We start from the raw sequence: 21,955 nt of genomic DNA, 5'->3' as shown, positions 1-21,955 counted from the left end.
GACTATGGCTGGGAAGAGGAGTGTGGGGAGAGATGCTTACACCTCCTCCCTCTTCCTGGAAAATAACTTTGCATTCGAAGGGAGAAAGAAAGAGTGAGTAAATCTGTAACTGGGATTTGGTGGCCTGGGGATTTCATTTGGCCCCGTGAAGGCAGATGCCCGTGCGTCTGTGAGTGAGTGAGTGAGTGTGCGTGCATTGGCGGAAGAGAACTTGAGGTCATATATGACGATATTTTGGATTGGGCTTTTATTTTTTAAGTCATAGCAGCTCCCATTTGTTGGAAACCTACTATGTGCCAGGCATTGCTATTACTTTTATGTGAAGAAAAAAATAGCTTCGTAGTTTGTTTTTATGCCGGTGCGCTCAGAGCCTTCGAGTATTTTTTTCGATTCGTGTTTAAATCCTACGCTCTACAATGTGGTAAGATTTGGGGAGAGTCGGGGAAGTGTGCGGGGACGGGCAGGGGGCGGTCCCTGCCTCGCTTGTCTCCACCTTTTATTTTGACCGGTCCGATGGCGACCGGCTCGCACTAGGACCCAGGCGCCAGAGCGCCTCCGTCTGTCCTGTAGGTTCATTCAATCTCCCATACACACAGACCCACTGCGAGACGGACACACACTCACACTCAGACACACAACTGCACGCAGCGAGGCTCGGGAAGTCAGGTCGCCTCCTCGCCTCGGCGCCTTCTTCGCTCCAGCCAGCCGGTTCTCCCCTGGGGCCCGGAGCTCGGCCGGGCCGCGCAGCCCCGAAACAGGACGAGCTCGGCGGACCCCGGTTCCTCCATGGGCAAACGCGGGCGGCCGCGCAAGGAGGCGCGCTGCGAGGGTGCGGGGCTGGCCCCCGCCGCACCCCCGGCCGTGACCGCGCCCCAGCCCCCGGCCCAGCCAGAGGAGCTCGCGGGGGCCAAGCTCAGGTGCCCCTTCTCGGACATTTTCAACACCAGCGAGAACTCGATGGAGAAGCACATCAACACTTTTCTGCAGAACGTGCAGATTCTGCTCGAGGCCGCCAGCTACCTGGAGCAGATCGAGAAAGAAAACAAAAGTAAGTTTGGGGGCGCTGGCTCCTCCTCGGCGCCCGGCTCTTTCTTCCTCGCCCATTTGGGCGACCCCTGTCGCCTGCTTGACCCCCCTCCCCCAACACACACACATCCAGCCCTCGGCAGTAAAGCCGATGACACCGGAGAAAGGACACGCACGCACAAAGCTGCTAAAGATGTAACAAAGACGAGCGGGGGGAAGGGGGGGGCCTGTCGGTGCGTCCGTCTGTCCGTCTCCCAGAGGCTGGCAGGACCGCTGGGCCGAGGAGCGGGGGAGTGTTGTTGTTTGCTGACAACTGAGCCGAGAGCTCATCTCTTCGAGGTCGCCTTTCTTCCTTTTTTTTTTTTTCCGGAGCCTTCTCGGGCAGACAAGTGTTGTTTTTCTGTCGCTCGTTCCTGGGTGGGGTGGGGATTAGAAGCCGAAAGTTGGAAACTGTAGGCAGAGCTCAGCGGTTCCAGAAAGAAAACACACAGACACACACGACAACGATAACACCAACAACCAAACAGCCCTCCGCGGCGTGGGCTCGGGCTGGCTCGGCTCTGCTTCTCCCTCCTGTCTACTTTGCTTTTTCCTCTCCTCTCGCAGGAGGCTGGGCTCAGGCCATCGCGTCCACGGATACAGTCCTCCTGCGCCTCTGGTGCCCTGTGGTTTCCTCACCGCGCCCCCCCCCCAAAGAAACAGGCCGGCAAAGCCAAGCACCGCCAGCAGCTCGCCCCGGACCCGCCGTCCTGCGCCCGGGAAACTTGGCGAGGGGGACGCAGCCAGAAGGAAACTTTGGGATCTCGCAGGAAACAATAGTTATGGAAGAAGGTGTAGGCTGTTATGTTCGGTTTTTTTATTTTCCGGGATACGGCTCCCGAGTGAGCGCGCTGGGAGAGGAAGGCAAATGCCTTCCTCGTGGATTTCTACTGTTCCCCCCCCACCCCAGATTCAGGTGGAGAGCGATGCTTTGGGGGGGGGGGTGCTGGGAGCCCCACCCCGGCCTGGCCTCCTTTTTGTATTTGTTTGTTTCATTTTTGCCTCTGCCAACTGGGTCCCCCCATCCTCCCCAGGCAGTTGCTCAGCGCCGTTAACGGGGGCACGCGTGTGCGGCGTTTCCAGCACGGTCCTCACAAATAATAGCTGCGAGAAGGGGGAAGGGGCCGAGGAATATAGACCGACAGAGTAGAGAAAAGCAGGCTGTTTTATCTGTCCGAACAAGTAGGAAGATCAATGAGATGAGAGAGAGAGAGGAGGAGAGAGAGAGAGAAAGAAAGAAAGAAAGAAAGAAAGAAAGAAAGAAAGAAAGAAAGAAAGAAAGAAAGAAAGGGTCCGATTGCAACGTGTCAGATCTTGCAACCTACTCCCCCCTCCCCCAAACACAACAACAACCCTCAAACACAAAAACACCTTAGCTGACCGACACCCCAGGCCTTCGGGGTTAAAATAACCGTGTGATGGCAGCGAAATCGTGCAGTAGCTTAAGGCAAAAACAAGGATTTTTGTAGCGTGGTCGGTAGTGCGTTCTTTTCTTCTCTCCTGTTTTCTCAGAGTGCCTGGGTTGCGAGAAAGGCGCATCGTCGGCCGTGTAGCTGAATGTTTGCGATTATTCACGGGGTTTTGCGGGGGGGGGCAGTGTGCATTCGTCAGTAGGGTAGTTTCTGAAAAGCCAGAGCTGGTGGGGAGGTGGGGGAAGACGTGGTTTTGTTTGGTGTGTTCGCTTTTGTTGGAGGGGGGAGGGGCGTGATTTCTTACGCTATCCCCCGCCCGGGTGCCCTGTTCCCCTGAGTCTGTCCCGTGGCGTCGGCTCTGGCCGGGGGTGCACCCAAAGAGGGCACCTTGGCAGTGTGTGGCAAACCTGGTTGGCCCCCTCCGCCCCCCTCTACAGAAGGGTGTACTAAACAGGCTGCTGGAGCTTCCACCGCATCCCTCGCCCCCCGCCCCTCGCACTCGCAGACAATCGGAGACCTCTGCTCCCCACCTCTCCGCCCCCACCCTCGCTCCCCCGGCCGCCTCGGCCGCCGCCACCTCCTTGTTTACCGGTGCCGGGGCTCTGGCGTGGCCACCAGTCACGTAAGCAGAGGGCCGGGCGCGCTGGGCCGGGCTGCCCCGCACCGGGCGGGCCAGCGGCAGCGGAGCCAGGCTCCCGAGACCGTGGAAGCCAAAGGGCTTCCTCCTGGTCCCTTTCCCGAGGCGTCCGCGCTGCAAGACCCCGAGAGGGGCTCGGGAACCTGGGCGCCCCAATCGAAGTCAACTTCGTGTGCGTAATCAGCCCCTCGGCCCCGCTGCCCCCCCTCCTTCGGCCGGCTCCCCGCGGGAGTATTTTTAGCTCTCTTGCCTCTTTTCGCAGCCGCTGTTTGGCTCAGCATGACGTGATGCCAGCGGCCCCCAGATTTCCCCGAGAGCGGGAACTCCGCTCTAGGCTCTCGCCCCCTCCCCAACAGCTCACGCAGGCGAGGGTGACCTCCAGCAAACTATGGGGCGACCATCCGCAGGGCCCTCTATTATCTCCCCTTAAAATTGGAGCGGCCCACGGAGGCCACTTTATTTTCCCCACTCTCGCCCCACCTCCCGCCCAGTCTCGGTCTCCTGGTACGGAAAACAGCGGGCCCTACATCTGCCTCATTTTATTGGGGGTGCTTCTTCGCGCTGGCGGCGCTCGCCGTTGTTTTCTGCTCGCTGCACACAATGCCCGCGCGTCACGGCGGTCCGCGTGTGCACAGCAATAACGCGAGTCGGGGGGCGGGTCGTGCGTGCGTCGGGTTCGGGCACTGAGGGTCCCTCCGCGCGCGCAGGACTTGTTTTGCTTCAGAGCCCCGCTTTCCGAAACGCTTACATCATTCGGTCGTGGGGGGAGGGAGGGGAATCTAGGCGTTCCGATAGGATTCCAGCGTTTCTCAGGTCCCTGGTTTTTGGAAGGAAGCAAGGACCCTAGCTTTTTAATTATTTTTATGATTGGGGGAGCTCAAGTTTTGTTAGTTGGGCAAGGTCTTTTTGTTTGTTTGTTTGCTTGTTTTCTTAGGTCACTACTGCAAAGGGCATTACTGGCCGGCTCAGGTGCACAACCTCCCCGCTTTCACTTCAGCCAGTTCTCCTGTAATCACTTGATCTCAGTTTCTCCGCCTCCTCCTCTTCCCCCTCCCAGCTAGAGACACATGGTTTCCACATGGAGACAAACTTCTTTCCTTTGACTGGACTTGACCTAGCAGCGTCCCTCAGCCAATCGGCAGCTTCAGCTTCCTCTGACGTCACGAGTTGCTGAGGCCAGAGACTGGGGGGTGGAGCCAGGAGGCAAGCCAGAAAATCACGGGGAGCTGTAGTGTGGCCAGCTGGTACAATCCCTTCTTAAAGGGACGCTCTTCACCCGGGTGTTGAGCCTCAATTCTCCATTTCGGGTTCTGTGAGACATCCTCGAAACGCACCGATAGGCCCTGGTCACGAGTTTACACGTTCCGCTTTTACCGTTTGCAAAGTATTTACTTGGCAGGAGCTTGCCTTATTTTCCGTTGTCACCAGAACTGCTTTTCATGGCTTCTTTGAGGTTTACGTACTAGGAGAGCTGAGTGTACACAGTAGTGAATTATTCTCAGTATATATAATGAGTTTTCTTGGGGTGTTCAAATTAAGTCACTCAGTATTGACTGCTCTGTGCAAGGCAAGGATTGCTTAGGATATGCTGGTACATTCTCCCAGAGTTCCAACTGATGTGAATCCCTGAGAATCTCAAATTATAGGCCTCCAGAAATATTAATCATGGATACTGTGACCCTGTTATCACAAATTCAGAAATTATACATAAATAACCTCTGATATATCACCCATATCCATTTGGGGTCCAGTGGAGGGATAGCAATTTAGGACTGACTGATTAGTAGAAAAAATATGTCCTTCCTGTTTTAGAAAAGGCTAAAAATGAAAGGGAATAAGAAAGAAATTCACAAAAGGGTGTTCTGTGCATAAAAGTTGTTCAGCAGGCAAGTGGAAGTTACTATAACCGGTAAGGTCTACAGGACAGAAACGGGCTTCCCAGTCTGTAGGGAAGGTGGCTTTGGGGCAATGCTTAAGATAGAAAAGAATGATTAAATGGGAGTAGAAGCCATGGGTGGTTCTCTGGAGTGTTTTACCTGGGTTTGAGGGTGAGGTGCTTTCCTAAGGGCATGCACAGGCCCAAGAGCAGCCTCTTCCCCCTGATAGAGTAAGCTGCTGCTGTGTGGTGTCATTTGGCCCTACCCTGCCTTCCTGACTTAATCTCTGCTCCCGTCCAGCAGGTCCACCAGCAAGCAGGCTTTACAGTCATGCCTCTGTGCTTCACTTAGACTCTTCTCTCTGTCTAAAATGCCCTCATTCTCTTACTCCCCTGGGGTTATCTGTGTCTTACCTACCCTTCAAGGCCTAGGTCACTTCCCACCTCCTCCAGGAAACCTCCCCTGGATATTTCTCAAGTCAGGGTAGTTGAGAGAACAAAAGCTTTACAGTCACCCAGAGCAGGGCCCAAATTCCCCCTTCACTGCTTACTGGCTGTGTGACCTTGGGCACAAGTTACCTAACCTTTCTGAGGTTTCATTTCTTTTTTGTAAAACAAGGATAACAATAGCATCGGCCTCCTGCCATTGCTGAACAACTAACTGAGGTGCTCCTTTTAAAGTACCTGGAATATAGTAGGTGCTCAATAAATAGTCACTTCTTTGAGCCTTGATAATCAGCAATTCTCTACTTGCTTGCTGTGCATTAGCTTTATCCTCACAGGGAGAAGATTAGCATCTTAAGGGAAAAGATCACTTACAGTATTTCAGTATATGTCACCGTTGCATAACACTGGGCATACGGTAGACAGTATACAGCCTTTGATTGGTTGGATTTGTCATTTACTGGCTATGGCACAGTGATCAGGTTTGAAGGCCAGGGGACACATGACAGACTTTCTGAAGACTTGGAGAAGAGTTAGAAATACTGATCTCTTTCAAGAAGGGAGGATGTCTCCCATTATCAATGCAGAATGCCCTTGGGCTGTAAAGACCAGGGCTTGTAAGGAGATGGTAGGTCAGGCCTAGAGAGCTGAAACTACATCAGCTGTGACCCTACAGACGGATCAGTTATTGGTTTAGAGAGCAGGAAACCAGCGCAACTTATGCTAAAATTGAGGGCTTTGGTGGCAACTAATGTTCACCTAGGTCACATTTCTGTACAGAAGGCATCTTACGATTCATTCATTCCACAAATATGTATTGAGCATGTACTATGTGCAATTGCTTTTTTTTTCTGAAAACTCCATGGGTTGATTTATGATGGGAGTGGAGTGATGTACTTGTTTTTGGTGGAGTTATGTAAAGAGCATTATTAAATCAGGCTTCTGTTTCCTCTGCATCCTAAATTATGTTCCTCAGATTCAACTTTTTTTCCAGTTTTAAATATTATCTCTGGGGGCTTCCCTGGTGGCGCAGTGGTTGAGAGTCTGCCTGCCAGTGCAGGGGACACGGGTTCGAGCCCTGGTCTGGGAGGATCCCACATGCCGCGGAGCTACTGGGCCCGTGAGCCACAATTACTGAGCCTGCGCGTCTGGAGCTTGTGCGCCGCAACAAGAGAGGCCGCGATAGTGAGAGGCCCGCGCACAGCGATGAAGAGTGGCCCCCGCTTGCCGCAACTGGAGAGGGCCCTCGCACAGAAACGAAGACCCAACACAGCCAATAAATAAATAAATAAATAAAATAAATTAAATATTATCTCTGCCCATAGGTAAATGCCAGAAATAGACTTTTGAGGATACTGTTGTGGCTTTCAGAGTCCCAGAGCTCCCAGGGACTGGGTAACCTGTGGAGGGGACCCAGGAAAAGCATCCGGACCATGGGAAGTTAGAGAAGCTGAATTGAGCCATTTCTGGTTTGGGAGGTGGTGGTGGTGGGGGGAAGCTCTATCAGATCCAAGGCAAAACAACAGCTGCTCACCTACCTGCCCTCTCTGACCAAAACACTCTCCCACTGATGCACCTAGAAATGGGGGTTTTCATCTGAGGATGGCTGGCAGAAGTCTGGGGGTAGAACGGAAGGAAATGAAGAGGGTGCCAGCATGCGGTGGCAGCAGCAACTAATTGCATTGTATAATGTCAACACTGGCAACTATTTATCGAGCACTGACTATACTTGGTAAAGAATGGGGCTAAACATGCGTTATCTCCTCCAATCTTCACAACAACCCCACGGCATATGCACTTCTATTACCCCCATTTTACAGAGGGGGTAACCAAGGAACAGGGAGCCGAGTAACTTGCCCAAAGGTCACAGGGTTAATAATGGCAGAGCTGAGGTTTGAACCTAGGCCTCTGATTCGACTGAGCCTACAGTTTTAACCATATATACGTGTATGCATTTTCCAGCTAAGGAATGAAGTCCAGAGAGGTGAAATGATTTGCTCAAGGTCGCCCAATTACCTGAAGCAGAGCGGGTGTTTGTAACACCCTGTTGATTGTCCAGGGTCTTCCTGCACACACTCTGCTTAGAAAAGGTTTAGAAGTGAAGCTGGAAACAGAAGAGCCAACCAGAGAGATTGTTTTTGTTTTTCAGAGTTGTTCAACTCTGCTGGCCCTAACTCAAGTTTAGGCTCCTAGGAAACACTACCCCCCTCCTACTGCCTTTCCCAAGTCTGTCCTCTGGACATATTAGAGGACTTGGGGCTGTTGCTATGGTACTAGGGCCAACAGCAGGTTCACCAAAAGCTGGGTCTTTTGCCTTTTAAAAAAGGCCTGGCCCTGCAGAAATGAATTGGCCACAAAGATTTGCATCAGTCATTGTGGCTTGTTCTGTTTTAGATGCCCCTGCCTCCCTACCCCACCCCCTCTTCCCTACCACCACCACTTTCTATAAATACAGTTGGATAAATATTGATTTAAACTGGGTTTCTGGAGGAGAAGCCCATGGTTGCCCTGGCCTGGTCTTCACTTAGATACCACCAGTATGCCAGGCCTGACACACCTAACCCCTGATAGCACTGGCTTCCAAATGACCCGTTTTGGGGAGGTGACTTGTGGTTTTGTGGCTTTTGAGTTAAAAAAAGAGAGAGAAAGAAAAAGAAGTATAAAAATCAATAACCCAGCAAAAAATGGGAATCTTCCTGCAGAATGAATAAAGGCATTTTCAGCAGGAAGAAACGGGGGAAGGTTTATGGTAGCCTGGCCTTCTGAACCAGTTCTCTGCCCTTTCCCATTCTGCCTTCCAATCCCTTTTGGGTTTTGCTTTGAAAGGAGGCAGGTGGTAAGATGGAGCATCAGGGCCAGAAGGAGCCCCAGAGGTCACAGAGCAGCCATCATCCTCACTATACAGACGGGGAGGCCGAGGCCCAGAGAGGGACAGTGGCTTACCCAAGATGACACAGGAGAGGCAGAACCAGGTCCTTCTGGGCTGTGTTCCCTCCCGCCTGACGTGAGAATGGGTCCCAGGCAGAGCCCCAAACCAGGCTTTTGTTTTATAAGTCAGGTGCTCATAAAGTCAGCAATTCTCAACCCTGGTTTACTGATCCCAGGGTGTGTCCGGTTATTGCAAAGGTCATTGCAACATTCTCAATAGTCTCTCAAAATTGAGCTAATTTGAATTCACCATTTAGAAGAAATATTTCCTTTTACATTTAGGGTGGGGGGAGTGGGGGGAGCCTGAAGGCGATGACAGTGACAGGATGGCTACCCAGCCTTAACTGAGGAGGAGGAATTCAAGTCTTCCTGGAGGGGCCTCCTTCTGGGGGTGGAGGGTGGAGCTCTGGCTGACACTGGAGAGAAGCTTCAATTCCGCAGGGAGAGACACCTGCTCTCTGGCTCTTCTGCTAAACTAAAGGGAAATAATTTTCTCGATACTGTTGTCCCTGAGTGGCCTGGCTGGAGGTCTTAAAGCTGTCAGCAGCTGACTTGATCTCTCTGGCCAAAACGAATGGGCGTTTGCCACCATCCTCCGCAGCTGGAGGTTCCTTCTTTGCTTCCTCATCTTGGCAGAATGCTGTACAGGGCCCCTTGCTTGTGAAATATTTTGAAAGTTCAGGTGACCCTTGTTTTGAGCAATACATCTCCAGGAAATATATGTAAATAGGATCTCTTTTTTAAAAATTTAGGTTAGAGAACCTTTCTTTAAAAGGCCCCTGTGGCAAATAATTTTATAAAATGTGGAATTATATTGCATGCCAGGAATTCTCCCTAAATGTGTTCTGTGAGTTTGTTCATTCATCCATCCATCAAACTGGTACTTAAGGGGTACACACTGCTTTATGTCAGGCTCTGTGCTAGGACCTGGAAGTACAGTTTCCTGCCATCATGGAGTTATACTCTATTGCAGTGCCAGATTTTAGAAATTCAGTTGTCTTAAAGTAAACCCCAACAGTGTGGGACTGCATCTGACTTGGGCTTTGTGTCTTTGGTTCTAGCCATCATTACAGATAGAACAAAAATTTATGCCGGGCTTCCAAAAAAAGGAATAGTCCCTCCCCTCCCTGCATGCACCCTGCCACCCCCCAGCCTGGTGTTTAAAATCCTTTGTGTTTTGTGTTTATTCTTGTAATATTTACATATCTGACTCTTTTTTTTTTTTTTTTTAAAGCTGCCTGAGCTTAGGAAATCAAGTACTGTGTAAGCAACCTTGTAAATAAGCACATTCCACTCCTAGTTCTTTACAGACTAGGGCACTCTGCACTTGGAGGATTGTCCATAGCAGTGCTCCTACCAAGCCTGCTCTCCCATACAACATGCCCTTGGCCTCATACCTCTAATATCCAACTCCAGTGTCTGCTAAGGAAATTTAAACACAGCAAAATTAGAAAGATAAACACAGTGTCCTGAGGGAGAGAAAGATTGGGAAATTTAAAGCTAATAAAAGGGGATTTGGATTACCTGCTATTAGAGATATTTTACCCTGTGTCTTTATTGCCATTAGCAAGGATACTTGAATAAAGATGATTCGGGACTGTTTTAATACTGTTGTATTAAAATGGAGGGCGTGCCCAGGGCTGCTCTGTTTTTGGCCATGGGTGGCGAGTGTAAGCGCATGTGGCCTTTGTTTTTATTTCTACAGGGGCCCAGAACTTCATTATGATGTCCCTGTGTTATCTCCCTCTTACCTCCACCACACCTGACCATCTCTACCATATTTCTTGACTCCCAAGACTCTGAGTACCTTGCATGCAACTTTCTTTCCTTTTTTCCACCAGCTGTAAAATTTCTAACACCTGTGAGGAGCCAAGCACTGTGCTTGTTGCTTCCAAAGTGCAGTATGTGTGGTCTCCAGTTCTAGTTCTATATTCCAGTGCAAGTGACAGACAAATAGAGAACAGTAAATAATACTTGCCTGTCTCCTGCGAGTCTGATAGCCTGTCCCCAAGGAGGCTGCTGACAAATACAATGTTGTCTCTGTTTTCCAAAGGAATAGTGATAATGGTGCCCTTTTACTGAGCAGTTACTACGTGCCAGCACAATGCTAAGTGCTTTATATTAAATCCTAACAATCATCCAACAGGAGGGTGCTATCATTATCCTCATTTTATAGATGAGGAAAGCCTTAGCCTTAGCAAGGCTAACTAACTTTCCCAAGGCCACTTGCTAACAAAGAGTGGAGCTGAGACTCAAAACCAGGTTTTTCTTTCTTCCTAGGAGACTTCAGAACTCTGAGAGAAGTGTCAGAGAGCAAGAGGCAAGAAATGGAATCTGGAATGTTTGAGGTTCAGGCTGAGGGTCCCCTTGGGAATGCCTCCCTGGAGCGACTTCCTTTACTTCCCACTCATCCTAGGGCAGAGAGAGGGCAGCCAAAACCTTCCGGGACTCTTTAGGCATTGACACTGAAGCCAGATAGGGCCCTTTTTTCTGGAAGGCAATGGTCTAGGGTGTTGCCACTTGCCCTTGCAGTACCACCTTGCCCAGCACCCCCTGGGGAACTCACCCAACCAGTAGGGCTCCTGACACTCTGGGTGCTACAATGTCAAGGGTGTGAATCCACACCCTGTCAGGCTCTACTAGGTTTCCAGAAGGCACTTGAGCTTGTAGGGTCTGGCCCGTGCTTGGCAAGTGTGAGCTGCACAGATGAGCTTTAGGCCCTGGCTGCCACCTTGCCAGTGTGGGCCAGCTGGTTCCGGTCAAACGGTGTAGGTCCAACCTCTTCCTCTCCTCCATCGAGATCTAGGAAACAAGAGTGATCTTAAATATAACTGGGTTCATGTCATTTATTTGGTTAAAGCCCTTCAATAGTTTCCTTCCTATCTCACTTAGAATAAAATCCATCTTCCCTGCATGGCCGTCACCCTTACTGTTTAACGTGAGTGTGGTCTGAAGATGGGTAGCCCTGGTGTCTCCTGGGACCTTGTCAGAAATGGGACTCCCAGGTCCCACCCCAGAGCTGCTGAATCCAAATCTCCATTTTAGCATGATTCCCAGGTGATCTGTGCGCTCATTAAAGCTTGAGAAGCTGGCCTAGACAGCCCTTGTGATTGCCCTAATCCCTCTACCCACCTAAAGCTACCGCCCCATCTCATTTATTATTTATCCCTTATCCTACTTATCACAGTTTACAATGATTTTACTTGCTTATCATCTATCAGGCTAGAATACAAGCACCTTGAGGACAAAGACCTCAAGCAGTTTTTGTTTTTTGTTTTTTGTTTTAATAAATTTATTTATTTATTTATTTTTAGCTGTGTTGGGTCTTTGTTTCTGTGCGAGGGCTTTCTCTAGTTGCGGTGAGCGGGGGCCACTCTTCATTGCGGTGCGCGGGCCTCTCACTATCGCGGCCTCTCCCATTGCGGAGCACAGGCTCCAGACGCGCAGGCTCAGTAGTTGTGGCTCACGGGCCCAGTTGCTCCGCGGCATGTGGGATCTTCCCAGACCAGGGCTCGAACCCGTGTCCCCTGCACTGGCAGGCAGATTCTCAACCACTGCGCCGCCAGGGAAGCCCCACAAGCAGTTTTGTTCATTGTTCTCTTTAGCATCTAGGTTAGTGCCCAGCATGTAATGGAGGATTAAGAAAGATTCGTTGAACAAATGATGAGTTCTCTGCCTTTAACCTTCTGACCTAGTGTTTATCAACAAGGGAGCTATTGATGAGACGGTTCTTCTTGAGCAGGATTTAAAATCCTTGGTTCGTACTCACTAAATGCCAGTAGAACTCCCCAGTCATGGTGACACGCAAGAAAGACACTCCTACACATTTCTGAAGCCTTCTAGGCGGATGGTATTACACCTGGGTGAGACCATTGCCCTAACCAATTTTGTCTGACCTTGTCTGACGGAACATACCCTGACGTATGCTGTGGGGTCCAAGAGTTGGGAAATCTAGGTTTGAATCCGTTTGCTACCTATGTGACCTTGGGCAAATGACTTAACCTTTTGGGGCTTCATCTGGGAAACAGGAATCTCAGAGGTGCGCAGAGGATCAAATGAACTGACTATACAAGTGGCACCATGCACACTGTTGCCTCTCATTATGTAGCAGCTAGTAGGCAAGCGGAGGCATACGTTCTAGGATCTCTGGAGAATCCCAGAATCCTAGAATCAGAATGCTGGAAATAGAAGTGATGGTGAGATCACAGACATCTTTGGCCAGGCAAAGTCCTGGTGTTTTATTCTAAATAGTGCACCTGAAGCTGAGAACTCAGCCACGAGGCAGCAGGGCCGGGTGTGTGATTTAGTGTCCAGGGCCTGGCTGGCCCTAAGAGTGACCTCCACAAGTTTCTGCCGCTTGGAAGGGAGTGGTGATGCCAAGGGGTGGTGAGGCAGGGCAACTGTAGGCAGGCTCCTGGCAGGGGAGGGAGGGTTACCCAGGGCTGTGTCAAGAATGTGGGGCATCCTCTTAGCAGCAGGGGAAGGCCTCTGGTAATATATTTTTTTAAGGCTTTAAAATCAAGTTGCATTTAACTTTGAAAGAATAGGTCATTGCATCCAAAACCTGATAAGTGCAACAAAAAATTACAGTACATTCTTGCTTTTGAATAGAGATGCAAACATTCTAAACAAAATATTAACCCGTGGAATGAGCAGTTTTAAAGAACAACATACAATGGCTGACCAGGATATATGCCAGAGATGGCTGAAAGTCACAAAACCTATCAGTATAAATGATTATAACCACAAATTAAAGGAGAATAATACACGGCTACAGCAACACATGATGAAATGTCATTTGAAAAAAAGTATTCGGGAGGCATTCCTAATGAAGGAAGCTACTTCCATACAACAAAGATCATTTACCTGTGCTGGTCTTTTAATTAAAGTGATGTAGCGAGGTTGGGCCCATGGCTTGTGGTCATCACCAGCAGAGGAGTTGATTCTTCCCTTTCCTTAGGGAAGAATGAACCTTGAACAGAAGACGAAACAGGAAACGCTTTGGATCCCTTTGGAATGTAACTTGATCTAGATATTTAAAGGAGAGGGTCTCCATAAATTTAAAAGACCAGAAAATGTATTCCACTTTATTTATCTATTTTTTATTTATTTTATTTTATTTTTTATAACTTTATTTATTTGTTTGTTTTTTGTTTTTTGGCTGTGTTGGGTCTTCGTTGCTGTGCGCGGGCTTTCCCTAGTTGCGGCTAGCAGGGGATACTCTTTGTTGCAGTGTGCAGGATTCTCATTGTCGTGGCTTCTCTTGTTGCAGAGCATGGGCTCTAGGCGCGCGGGCTTCAGTAGTTGTGGCACGCGGGCTCAGTAGTTGTGGCACATGGACTTAGTTGCTCCACGGCATGTGGGATCTTCCCGGGCCAGGGATCGAACCCGTGTTCCCTGCATTGGCAGGCGGATTCTTTTTTTTTTTTTTTTTAAAGGATTTTCTTATTTATTTATTTATTTATTTATTTATTTTATTTTTGGCTGTGTTGGGTCTTCGGTTCGTGCGAGGGCTTTCTCCAGTTGCGGCAAGCGGGGGCCACTCTTCATCGCGGTGCGGGGACCGCTCTTCATCGCGGTGCGCGGGCCTTTCTCTATCGCGGCCCCTCCCGTCGCGGGGCACAGGCTCCAGACGCGCAGGCTCAGCAATTGTGGCTCACGGGCCCAGCTGGTCCGTGGCATGTGGGATCTTCCCAGACCAGGGCTCGAACCCGCGTCCCCTGCATTAGCAGGCAGATTCTCAACCACTGCGCCACCAGGGAAGCCCTGGCAGGCGGATTCTTAACCACTGAGCCACCAGGGAAACCCCATATTTACCTATTTATTTTTAAAACCACAAATCAACTAGAAAAAGAATTATGGAGATGGGTAGAGAGCACAGGATGAGAGTCTGTAAGACTGAGTCCTAACCCTTGCTCCATCAGTTTGATAGATAACTGTGTGACCTTGGTAAGTTACCATACCTCTCTGAGCCTCAGTATTTTCATCTGAAAAATGGAGGCTGGATTGAGGAATACGCTTAATGATACAAACTTCTACGAAACAAACCATGAAATGTTATTCGGGGGAACATTCACTTGGCATGCCCCTAGCAAGATCCTCCCGCATACCTTATCAGTTGCACCCCCAAGTGGGGTGCTCCAGGGTAAGCAAGAGTCTTGCACGTGCATATTAATTGAGTCCTGCAATGCAGATTTCTTCTTGGATCCAAGTTAATGCAAAAAAGAAGGAAGAGGACATTCGAAAGATTAACACATCCATTACAATCACCGAAACAGGCTGCTGTTATAAGGGCCATTTAATAAAATGTAAGAAGCCCTTTTCTAAGAGGGAAGAGATAAGCCAGGATGGAAGTCAAGTGCAGCTGTTTGAGCTTCTGCCAGTGGCCTGATCTCACCAGAAAACCAAAGTTAAAAAACAACAAACTTCCAGATTCAGCGATCTCAGATTAACACTGCCTCCCCCTGCTGTTTCCTCCACCCTCATGTCCTTTCTTTCCCTTTATCCCCAGCTCAGGCACCTGGGTCGTGGTGCTTTTCCGTGTGGTTGGGATGTCAGCCGGCAGCCCTGGCGACTGGAGCCCTGGGAGGCGGCAGCTACCTCTCGGGTTTAGCATTACGTCATCCCTTCTAGACCCAAATTTATCTCGGCTGCACACAGACCCGCAGCTCTGAGCTGCTGCTGACTCGAGGAGAGCTTACGCATGAAGTTAGGCAAGGCTGACTCACTGGGCAGAAGAAAAGGTTTTCTGCTGCTCCTCACGTTTCTGGGCTCCGAGGAGAGAGGCGAGGAGGAGGCTGCGGTTGTCATTTTGGGGTGGGCGATGGGAAGATGTATAACTGTTAACGGTTCCTACTTAGGAGCTCAGGACTTACCTCCCCTGTTCCCAGCCTTGATTATTTGAAGATCCCCACCCTTGAAGATAACTGCGGAAAACAGTGCCCTGCACAGTATACACTTTGCAGTTTCAGGGAAGTTCTCTTAAGCGCCAGGTGTCACTAAGACAGTGACTTCGGACTTGCACCTTAACCTCGTGGCCCCTTCCCCTCTATTCGTCTTTCCTGTCTGCAGAAACGATGTAACGCAGACCAGGCTTCTCCATTGTTCATGGATCTGCAGTAAATCATTTGAAAATTTACATTGAGTAAACGGTGCAGGGAGAGGACCCCTAGGAATGGAGAGCTTTGCCGTGTTCTTCCAGAAGGCAGACTGTCCCCATCCAGGCTGTTTGTTACAGGGCTGGGGGACTCTGGAGGACTTTTTCCGTCTTCAAAAGAGACTCCCCTGAGTGAGATACTTTAGGGAGAGGACAGAAGAACCAGAAACTATGGGTAAGATTCCAGGTTCTTTTGTCATAGACTTTGGAAGCCTTGCTTTTCCTCAGTTTCCCCATTTGTAGTGCAGATTGGATTCATCTGCAAAAGAAAGGCCATGGCTGCCTCTGGGCTTCCCCAGGCTGGGCTGGTGCTGAGGGATGGTTTGTGGGTACCATCACTCTCCCAAGGCTAGAGCCCCAGGCTTTGTGCTGTAGGAGGCCTTTGTGGCCAATGTCCACACAAGAACTCTGGGAGTCAGCCGGAGCAGGTCATTTGCTGTTAGAAGAGGCTGGATATTTCTGTACAGAAACCGGTTCTTAACACTGCCCACTAGCACCATCACCTTTTCTCTTCTTCAACATATGCAGGTGGCCTTTTGGTGATTCTCGCACTACTTTCCATCTCCTCATCTCCCTCTTGGCCATGGCTTTAAAAGAAGGGTTGGTTAATTCATCTGGAGGTCAACTGTGAAAGGCCAGGCATGTGCTCCAAGCATCCTGCTTTCTCTTAATAGCCCGCTAGGGCTTATGATGTATGGATTTAAACCCATCTTGAACCCATGTGTATTTTCAGTTTGTACTTTTTTCCTTGATTGCATGTCGCATGGTTTACCTCCCATTGGGTAGACTTTTATTTGTTATAAAGCTACCTCTTTTAAGCTCCTGGGGTAGCCCTTAGCAATTTGTGATCTGAAGTGGTAGAAACTTTCAACTTTATTAGAAACTTTCAACCTTATTTTTATTTCTACCCTCAACTTACAGATGTTCTGAGTGAACAGGTATTTTCTTTTAAATAATTCCATTCTTCCCCTATCCAACATGTCCCTTGTTGAATGTGGAGGGTGGTTGTTACCAACACCCAATGGGAAAGCCCAGATCTGAAGTGACCTAGCCAACAGCTGAAAAAGCACAGTTCCTGTTTCAAAGCTTTTACAAAAAAAAAAATCTCCTGTGGCTTGTGAACATCTCTCATTTTGGGTCTCCCTGCATTTGATGGAACATCTATTTGGCTCTTAAATGTGGTGCCAAGTGTAATATTTAATAAGGCTGGTAGAATTTTGCAGATTTTGACCTCATTGGAAATCTTGTTCACTTTGGGAAAAAAAAGGAGGGAGAGCATATTAAAATACAGCATGAAGCCCATGACATTTTTGAGAGTAACGTTTTCATTCTGAGATGGTTATTTTCTGCAGTAGCCACTGGAATGACCACAGGAAGTTCTCCCCTCACCAAGAGCTTCCTGTTATTCTGGATGTCCACCAGGAGGTTAAAATAATCAGGGTGGGGAAAAGTTATGGATGTTTACGCAATTCCCAGCTTGCTCCTAGAGCTTTCAACAGTTATGACCCTCTTGCCTTTCTTCGCCCTAGACCAGAGCTTCTCAGTCAGGGGTGATTTTCTGCCCCAAGAGACATTTGGCAATGTCTGGAGACATTTTTGGTAGTCACACCTGAGTTGGTGGTGTGTTACTGGCATCTAGTGGGTAGAGGCCAGGGATGCTGCTGAATATCCCACAATGCACAGGTCTCCACACCCACCCCCAGTTAGGAATTATTCGCCCAAAATATCAATAATGCTGAGGTGGAGAAACTCTTGTCTAGACTTTGAGGACTTGGAAAGACGGTGGTGGTGAGGGCAGCCATTGGCAGTCTTTTAATGTGGTCCTGCTCTCTTTAGCCTCTGCTTTCAGTTCCTTCTCTGTGGAGGAGAGCGTGAGAGGAAATGATCATCATAGCTTCCATTTATTGAGTGCCATGTACTAAGTGCTGGAATTATTTAATCTTCACAATTAGCCCTACTGACTACACACTCCTTGAGAGCAAGGCCCATCTCTGTTTCTCTCATTACTGTACACATTATGTCTTGTACAGTGCCTGACACATGGCAGGCCCTCAATGTTTGGATAAATGGAGTAATTATATCTGATATAGATGTGAGGAAAATGAGGCCTGAAGAGTCCACACAACTAGTGTTAAGTAGCAGAGTCAGAATTTGAACTGAGCCTCATGTGACTCCAGCACCAAACCACTGAATTATATCCCTCACTTGCAGCACCAGCGAGGTTTTCTAGTCTCTAAAATCTCGAGGTTTTCTAGCCTTTTCCCCTCCTGAGGGAGGTGAAAGGAGTTTTAAAAAATAAGATTAAAAAAACACACAAAACACTACCTCTCTGTGAAAACTGAGGTGGAAGAAGGGCCTTATGGGAGCCCTCTCTGGCTCTGATAGGATCACCCCTTGTTCCTGAACAGGGATTTTTGGCTTTTCAAGTATTTATTCTGCACATGGGGCAACCAAGGCACACAAGTTACAGGAGAAAGTAGTAGTAGATAGAAAACTGGAGCGTGGCACTGCGGATCAAGCATGCTTCAGCTCCTAGGCGCCCGCCGGGAGTCATTGAGAAAAGGGCTCCCCGGGAGTAGACTCACAGTTCGCTCAAATCCTTCCCTCCGCGAAGCAAAGCCCAGAGAGCTTCTTAGTCTTTGCATCTGGGAGGTACAAGTCGAGCGGGACTACATCTCCCGGCGGCCATTGCGGAATTTGGCAAGGCGCAGGCGCATTGAAGCGGCGTGCGTACTACGACTCCCGGCGTGCAGTGGGCGGGGCGGGACTACATTTCCCAGGAGGCAGAGGAAGGGGCGGGAGGGGGCGGGCCGCGGCACTGCTCCCGCCCCTCCCCCGTGCTCGCGCGGAGAGGTAAACAAACCCCGCGCTGGCTGTCTGCAGAGGCGCGGGGGCGGCGGGGCGGCGGGGCGGCGAGGAGCGCGCGGAACCGCGGCGGGGCTGGCCCGCCCGCCGCCGCACATGTCCCGGGGCGGTGCCGGATTGTAGCCGCATGAGGCGCCTCCTGTCGGCCGGGGAAGGGAGCGCGGAGAGGCCCCTGTCGCCGCCCGCGGTGCCCATGGAGCAGGTGCGGATGATCAACGTGCAGCGCCTGCTGGAGGCGGCCGAGTTTTTGGAGCGCCGCGACCGAGGTAACGGCTGGACGCCGCCGCCTCCTCCACCGCTTGAGCCCGCGCACTCCAGCTCCGCGCAAGGAGTGCGGTGCGGCGGGTGAGGGGTGCGTGTGTGAGGAGGGTGCGTGTGTGAGGAGGGGGTGCGTGTGTGAGGAGGGGTGAGTGTGTGAGGAGGGGTTGCGTGTGTGAGGAGGGGGGGTGCGTGTGTGAGGGGGGTGCGTGTGTGAGGAGGGGGTGCGAGTGTGACGAGGGGTTGCCTGTGAGGAGGGGTTGAGTGTGTGACGAGGGGTGTGTGTGTGTGAGGAGGGGGTGCGTGTGTGAGGAAGGGGTGCGAGTGTGACGAGGGGTTGCCTGTGAGGAGGGGTGCGTGTGTGAGGAGGGGTGAGTGTGTGAGGAGTGGGTGCGTGTGTGAGGAGGGGGTGCGTGTGTGAGGCGGGTGCGTGTGTGAGGAGGGGGTGCGTGTGAGGGGTGTGTGTGTGTGAGGAGGGGGTGCGTGTGTGAGGAGGGGTGAGTGTGTGAGGAGGGTGTGTGTGTGTGTGGGTGCATGTGTGAGGAGGGGTGAGTGTGTGAGGAGGGGGTGCGTGTGTGAGGAGGGGTGTGTGTGTGAGGAGGGGTGTATGTGTGAAGAGGGGTGAGTGTGTGAGGAGGGGGTGCGTGTGTGAGGAGGGGGTGCGTGTGTGAGGAGGGGTGAGTGTGTGAGGAGGGGGGTGCGTGTGTGAGGAGGGGTGAGTGTGTGAGGAGGGGGTGCGTGTGTGTGGGTGTGCGTGTGAGAGAGGGTGGGCATGTGAGTGGAGGGGTGCATGAGACAGCAGGTATGTGAGGGGAGGAGTGCCACTGGTGCATGCGTGTGGGGGGCACATGTGGGTGTGTGTATGTTAATGAAGGGGAGGAGACTGTCACCTGGGGGAGACGGAGAGAGGGGTCAGGCTGGAACTGGGAGCTGCCCTGAGTGGAGGTGGACCAGAGGAGAGGGAGGGAGGGTGTTGAGAGTGGAGGTGATCTGAGGACCTGGGAGGCAAGAGGATGCAAAGAACTGGAGGAAAGGGCTGGGAGCAGTGCAGGTAGGGGTGGAGGAGACAAGGCTGAGAGCAAAGAAAGGGAATGCCTGCTGAAGAGCAGGGCGGAGGGCAGACACTTGTGGCCAAGGGACCTCTTTGAATCTCAAGTGTGATGCGATGGGATCCCCTTAGGAATGGAGACTAAGGGAGCTGTAAAGAGATGGGGGTATGAAGAGTACAGCCCCTGGAAATTGTGGTGTTGAGAGAAAATGTCCTCCTAAGACTAGGTGATTGATTTATTTGAAGTACACAAAAACGTGGGGCTTAGAGAGACACCTTCTAGAAGGGGGATAGTTAAAGGAAAAGGGATTTTGAGGCAAGTGAAATAATTTAGGTGAATGGTAATTGGTCTCAGAAAAGAGAGTGTTTGAGTCAGGAATTCTTGGAGAAAAGGATTTTGGAGAGGAGGGAGAAGTTCCTTGGTTTAGAGGAAGTGTTGGTACACCTTCCAGGGGTGAGTTGGGTCTGTATATAATGTCACAGGATTGATGACCAGGCAAGGACTGGGAATTTTATCTTCCAACCAGAAAGAGTGGAAAAAATTTACCTCTTTTTCTTCTCTTGTTTTCAACAACCTGTTACTGCAAGGACTTGAGATCTGTAGATCCTTGAATTTGGGTATATTCCTCTTATCATATCTTTTTTTCTTGCCATTTCTTTAGAGTGTGAACATGGCTACGCCTCAGCGTTCCCCTCCATGCCGAGCCCCCGGCTGCAGCATTCAAAGCCCCCACGGAGGTTGAGCCGGGCACAGAAACACAGCAGCGGGAGCAGCAACACCAGCACTGCCAACAGGTAGCAAGCTGGGGAGGTTTAGAAAGGGCAGCTGGAGGGAGGGAGCACATACTCAGGCAGAAGTGCTGGCCCAACTGACCTCAGTTCTCTAATACCGAGTCTAGAGCAACACTGAACAGCCAAATGGGTGCCTTTCCCACCATCCCTCAGGATATGGCCCTTTTAAAATAATAAAGTCTCGGAATCATAACCTACCTTTGTGTAGAAGGGAAGAAATAGAATCTGGAAAGACAACCAAAGAAGTTCTTGCTGGGGATTATTAAGTGGAGATGTCTGTGACTGAGAGCGATAGTAAGTTCAGAGACCTGGCAGCATGTGTCCACGCATGCAGCCACATGCTAAATGCAGTCTTGGGCCAGCTTAAACTTGGATGATCCAAAATTTTTAAAAAATCAAAAATAGCTCAGGCAGGATATAAAACAGAATCAAGGGTTTTGTCAAAGGAATAAAAATATTTAGGTAGAGTAGGAAGTTAGTGGGCACAGTCTATTTTTTTTAAGGATGATAAGATTGAATTGGGAGCTTTTAAAGCAAAAAAAAAAAAAAAATGGAAAAGAAAGAAGGTGCTTATTCTTCAATCAAAACAGAAACTTAGAAAATGCTTACTTGGCTGTACTCAGACATAGTTGACTTCTATTTTTTTTGAAAATTTTTGGTAGTGTGTGGCTCTCTCTTCAGTGTTTTTGTTCTAGAGGGTCAGTGAATTCTAAAGATTCATCTCATATGAAGTTTTCAAAAGTCCAGTCTTAAAAGAAAGTCAAAATCAACAGATGCTTGCCTTTTCCATTGATAAAAGGAATTAAATGAGATCTTTTTTTTCCAAAGTTTGGTCTAGAGAATATAAGCATTCATTTTGGTGGGGCACAGAGCAATCTCTGGGTAACTAAGTTTGCCTGAAGACTTTGGAGAGCTCCAGACAGGAAATTGGATAACACTTGGGGAGGTGGATTGGGGAGGGGTCAGGAGTAGGGGCTCTAACTCACTGATGCAGAAAACTTGAGGTTCCTATATGTAGCAGAGCTCAGAATGTTGCATCTTCCCACTCTGGACTACTGAGGCACATCACTAGGATTCACTCTTCTCTCTCTGACTTATCTTTAAAGCTGTGTTTCCTTTATGGCTTCTATTCTTCATTAAGACTATTCTGTGTATTTTAAACAATTTTAAAAATTATAACAATAATTAGCCATAAGTGTAATATGCTGTATTTATGTTTATGTGTGGATCTAGAGGGTTTGTTGTGGTATGGGAGGTTTGGGAAGAAAATATGTAGTATGATATGCAGCATTAAACAAAAAGTACGTATAAATTTTCTTGCCCCTCACAGTTTCTCTGGTTAAGGTATCGTCAACTGAAACCTGTATTCAGGAATTTATGAGTTTTCCAATCCATGTGTAGATTAAAAAAAATTTTTTTTTTAACTTCGAGACATGGGAGAAATACCAGGTAGGAAACCAAACGTGGATTCTGC

The 21,955-nt window shown here is 49.6% G+C and overlaps 1 protein-coding gene across 4 annotated transcripts in view; it reads left to right on the top strand.

The window, feature by feature from the left end:
* The first annotated feature begins 556 nt into the window (after positions 1 to 556).
* The window catches only part of MXI1 (MAX interactor 1, dimerization protein), a 91,346-nt gene continuing 69,947 nt past the window's right edge, over positions 557 to 21,955 (top strand). Inside the window, exons 1-2 of one of the 4 annotated variants that reach the window (XM_007173071.2) lie at positions 557 to 1,048; positions 20,352 to 20,484. In XM_007173071.2, the coding sequence (XP_007173133.1) occupies positions 787 to 1,048; positions 20,352 to 20,484 (395 nt within the window). In that variant the 5' untranslated portion in view covers positions 557 to 786. Of the gene's footprint in view, positions 1,049 to 18,356; positions 18,650 to 20,351; positions 20,485 to 21,955 lie in introns of those variants that run through there. The other 3 variants (XM_007173070.2, XM_057530823.1, XM_057530822.1) reach the window with 3 other exon arrangements.

Source organism: Balaenoptera acutorostrata, chromosome 16 (assembly GCF_949987535.1).
Source record: "Balaenoptera acutorostrata chromosome 16, mBalAcu1.1, whole genome shotgun sequence".
NCBI lineage: Eukaryota > Metazoa > Chordata > Mammalia > Artiodactyla > Balaenopteridae > Balaenoptera > Balaenoptera acutorostrata.
This window is presented reverse-complemented; position numbering and strand designations above follow the sequence as displayed.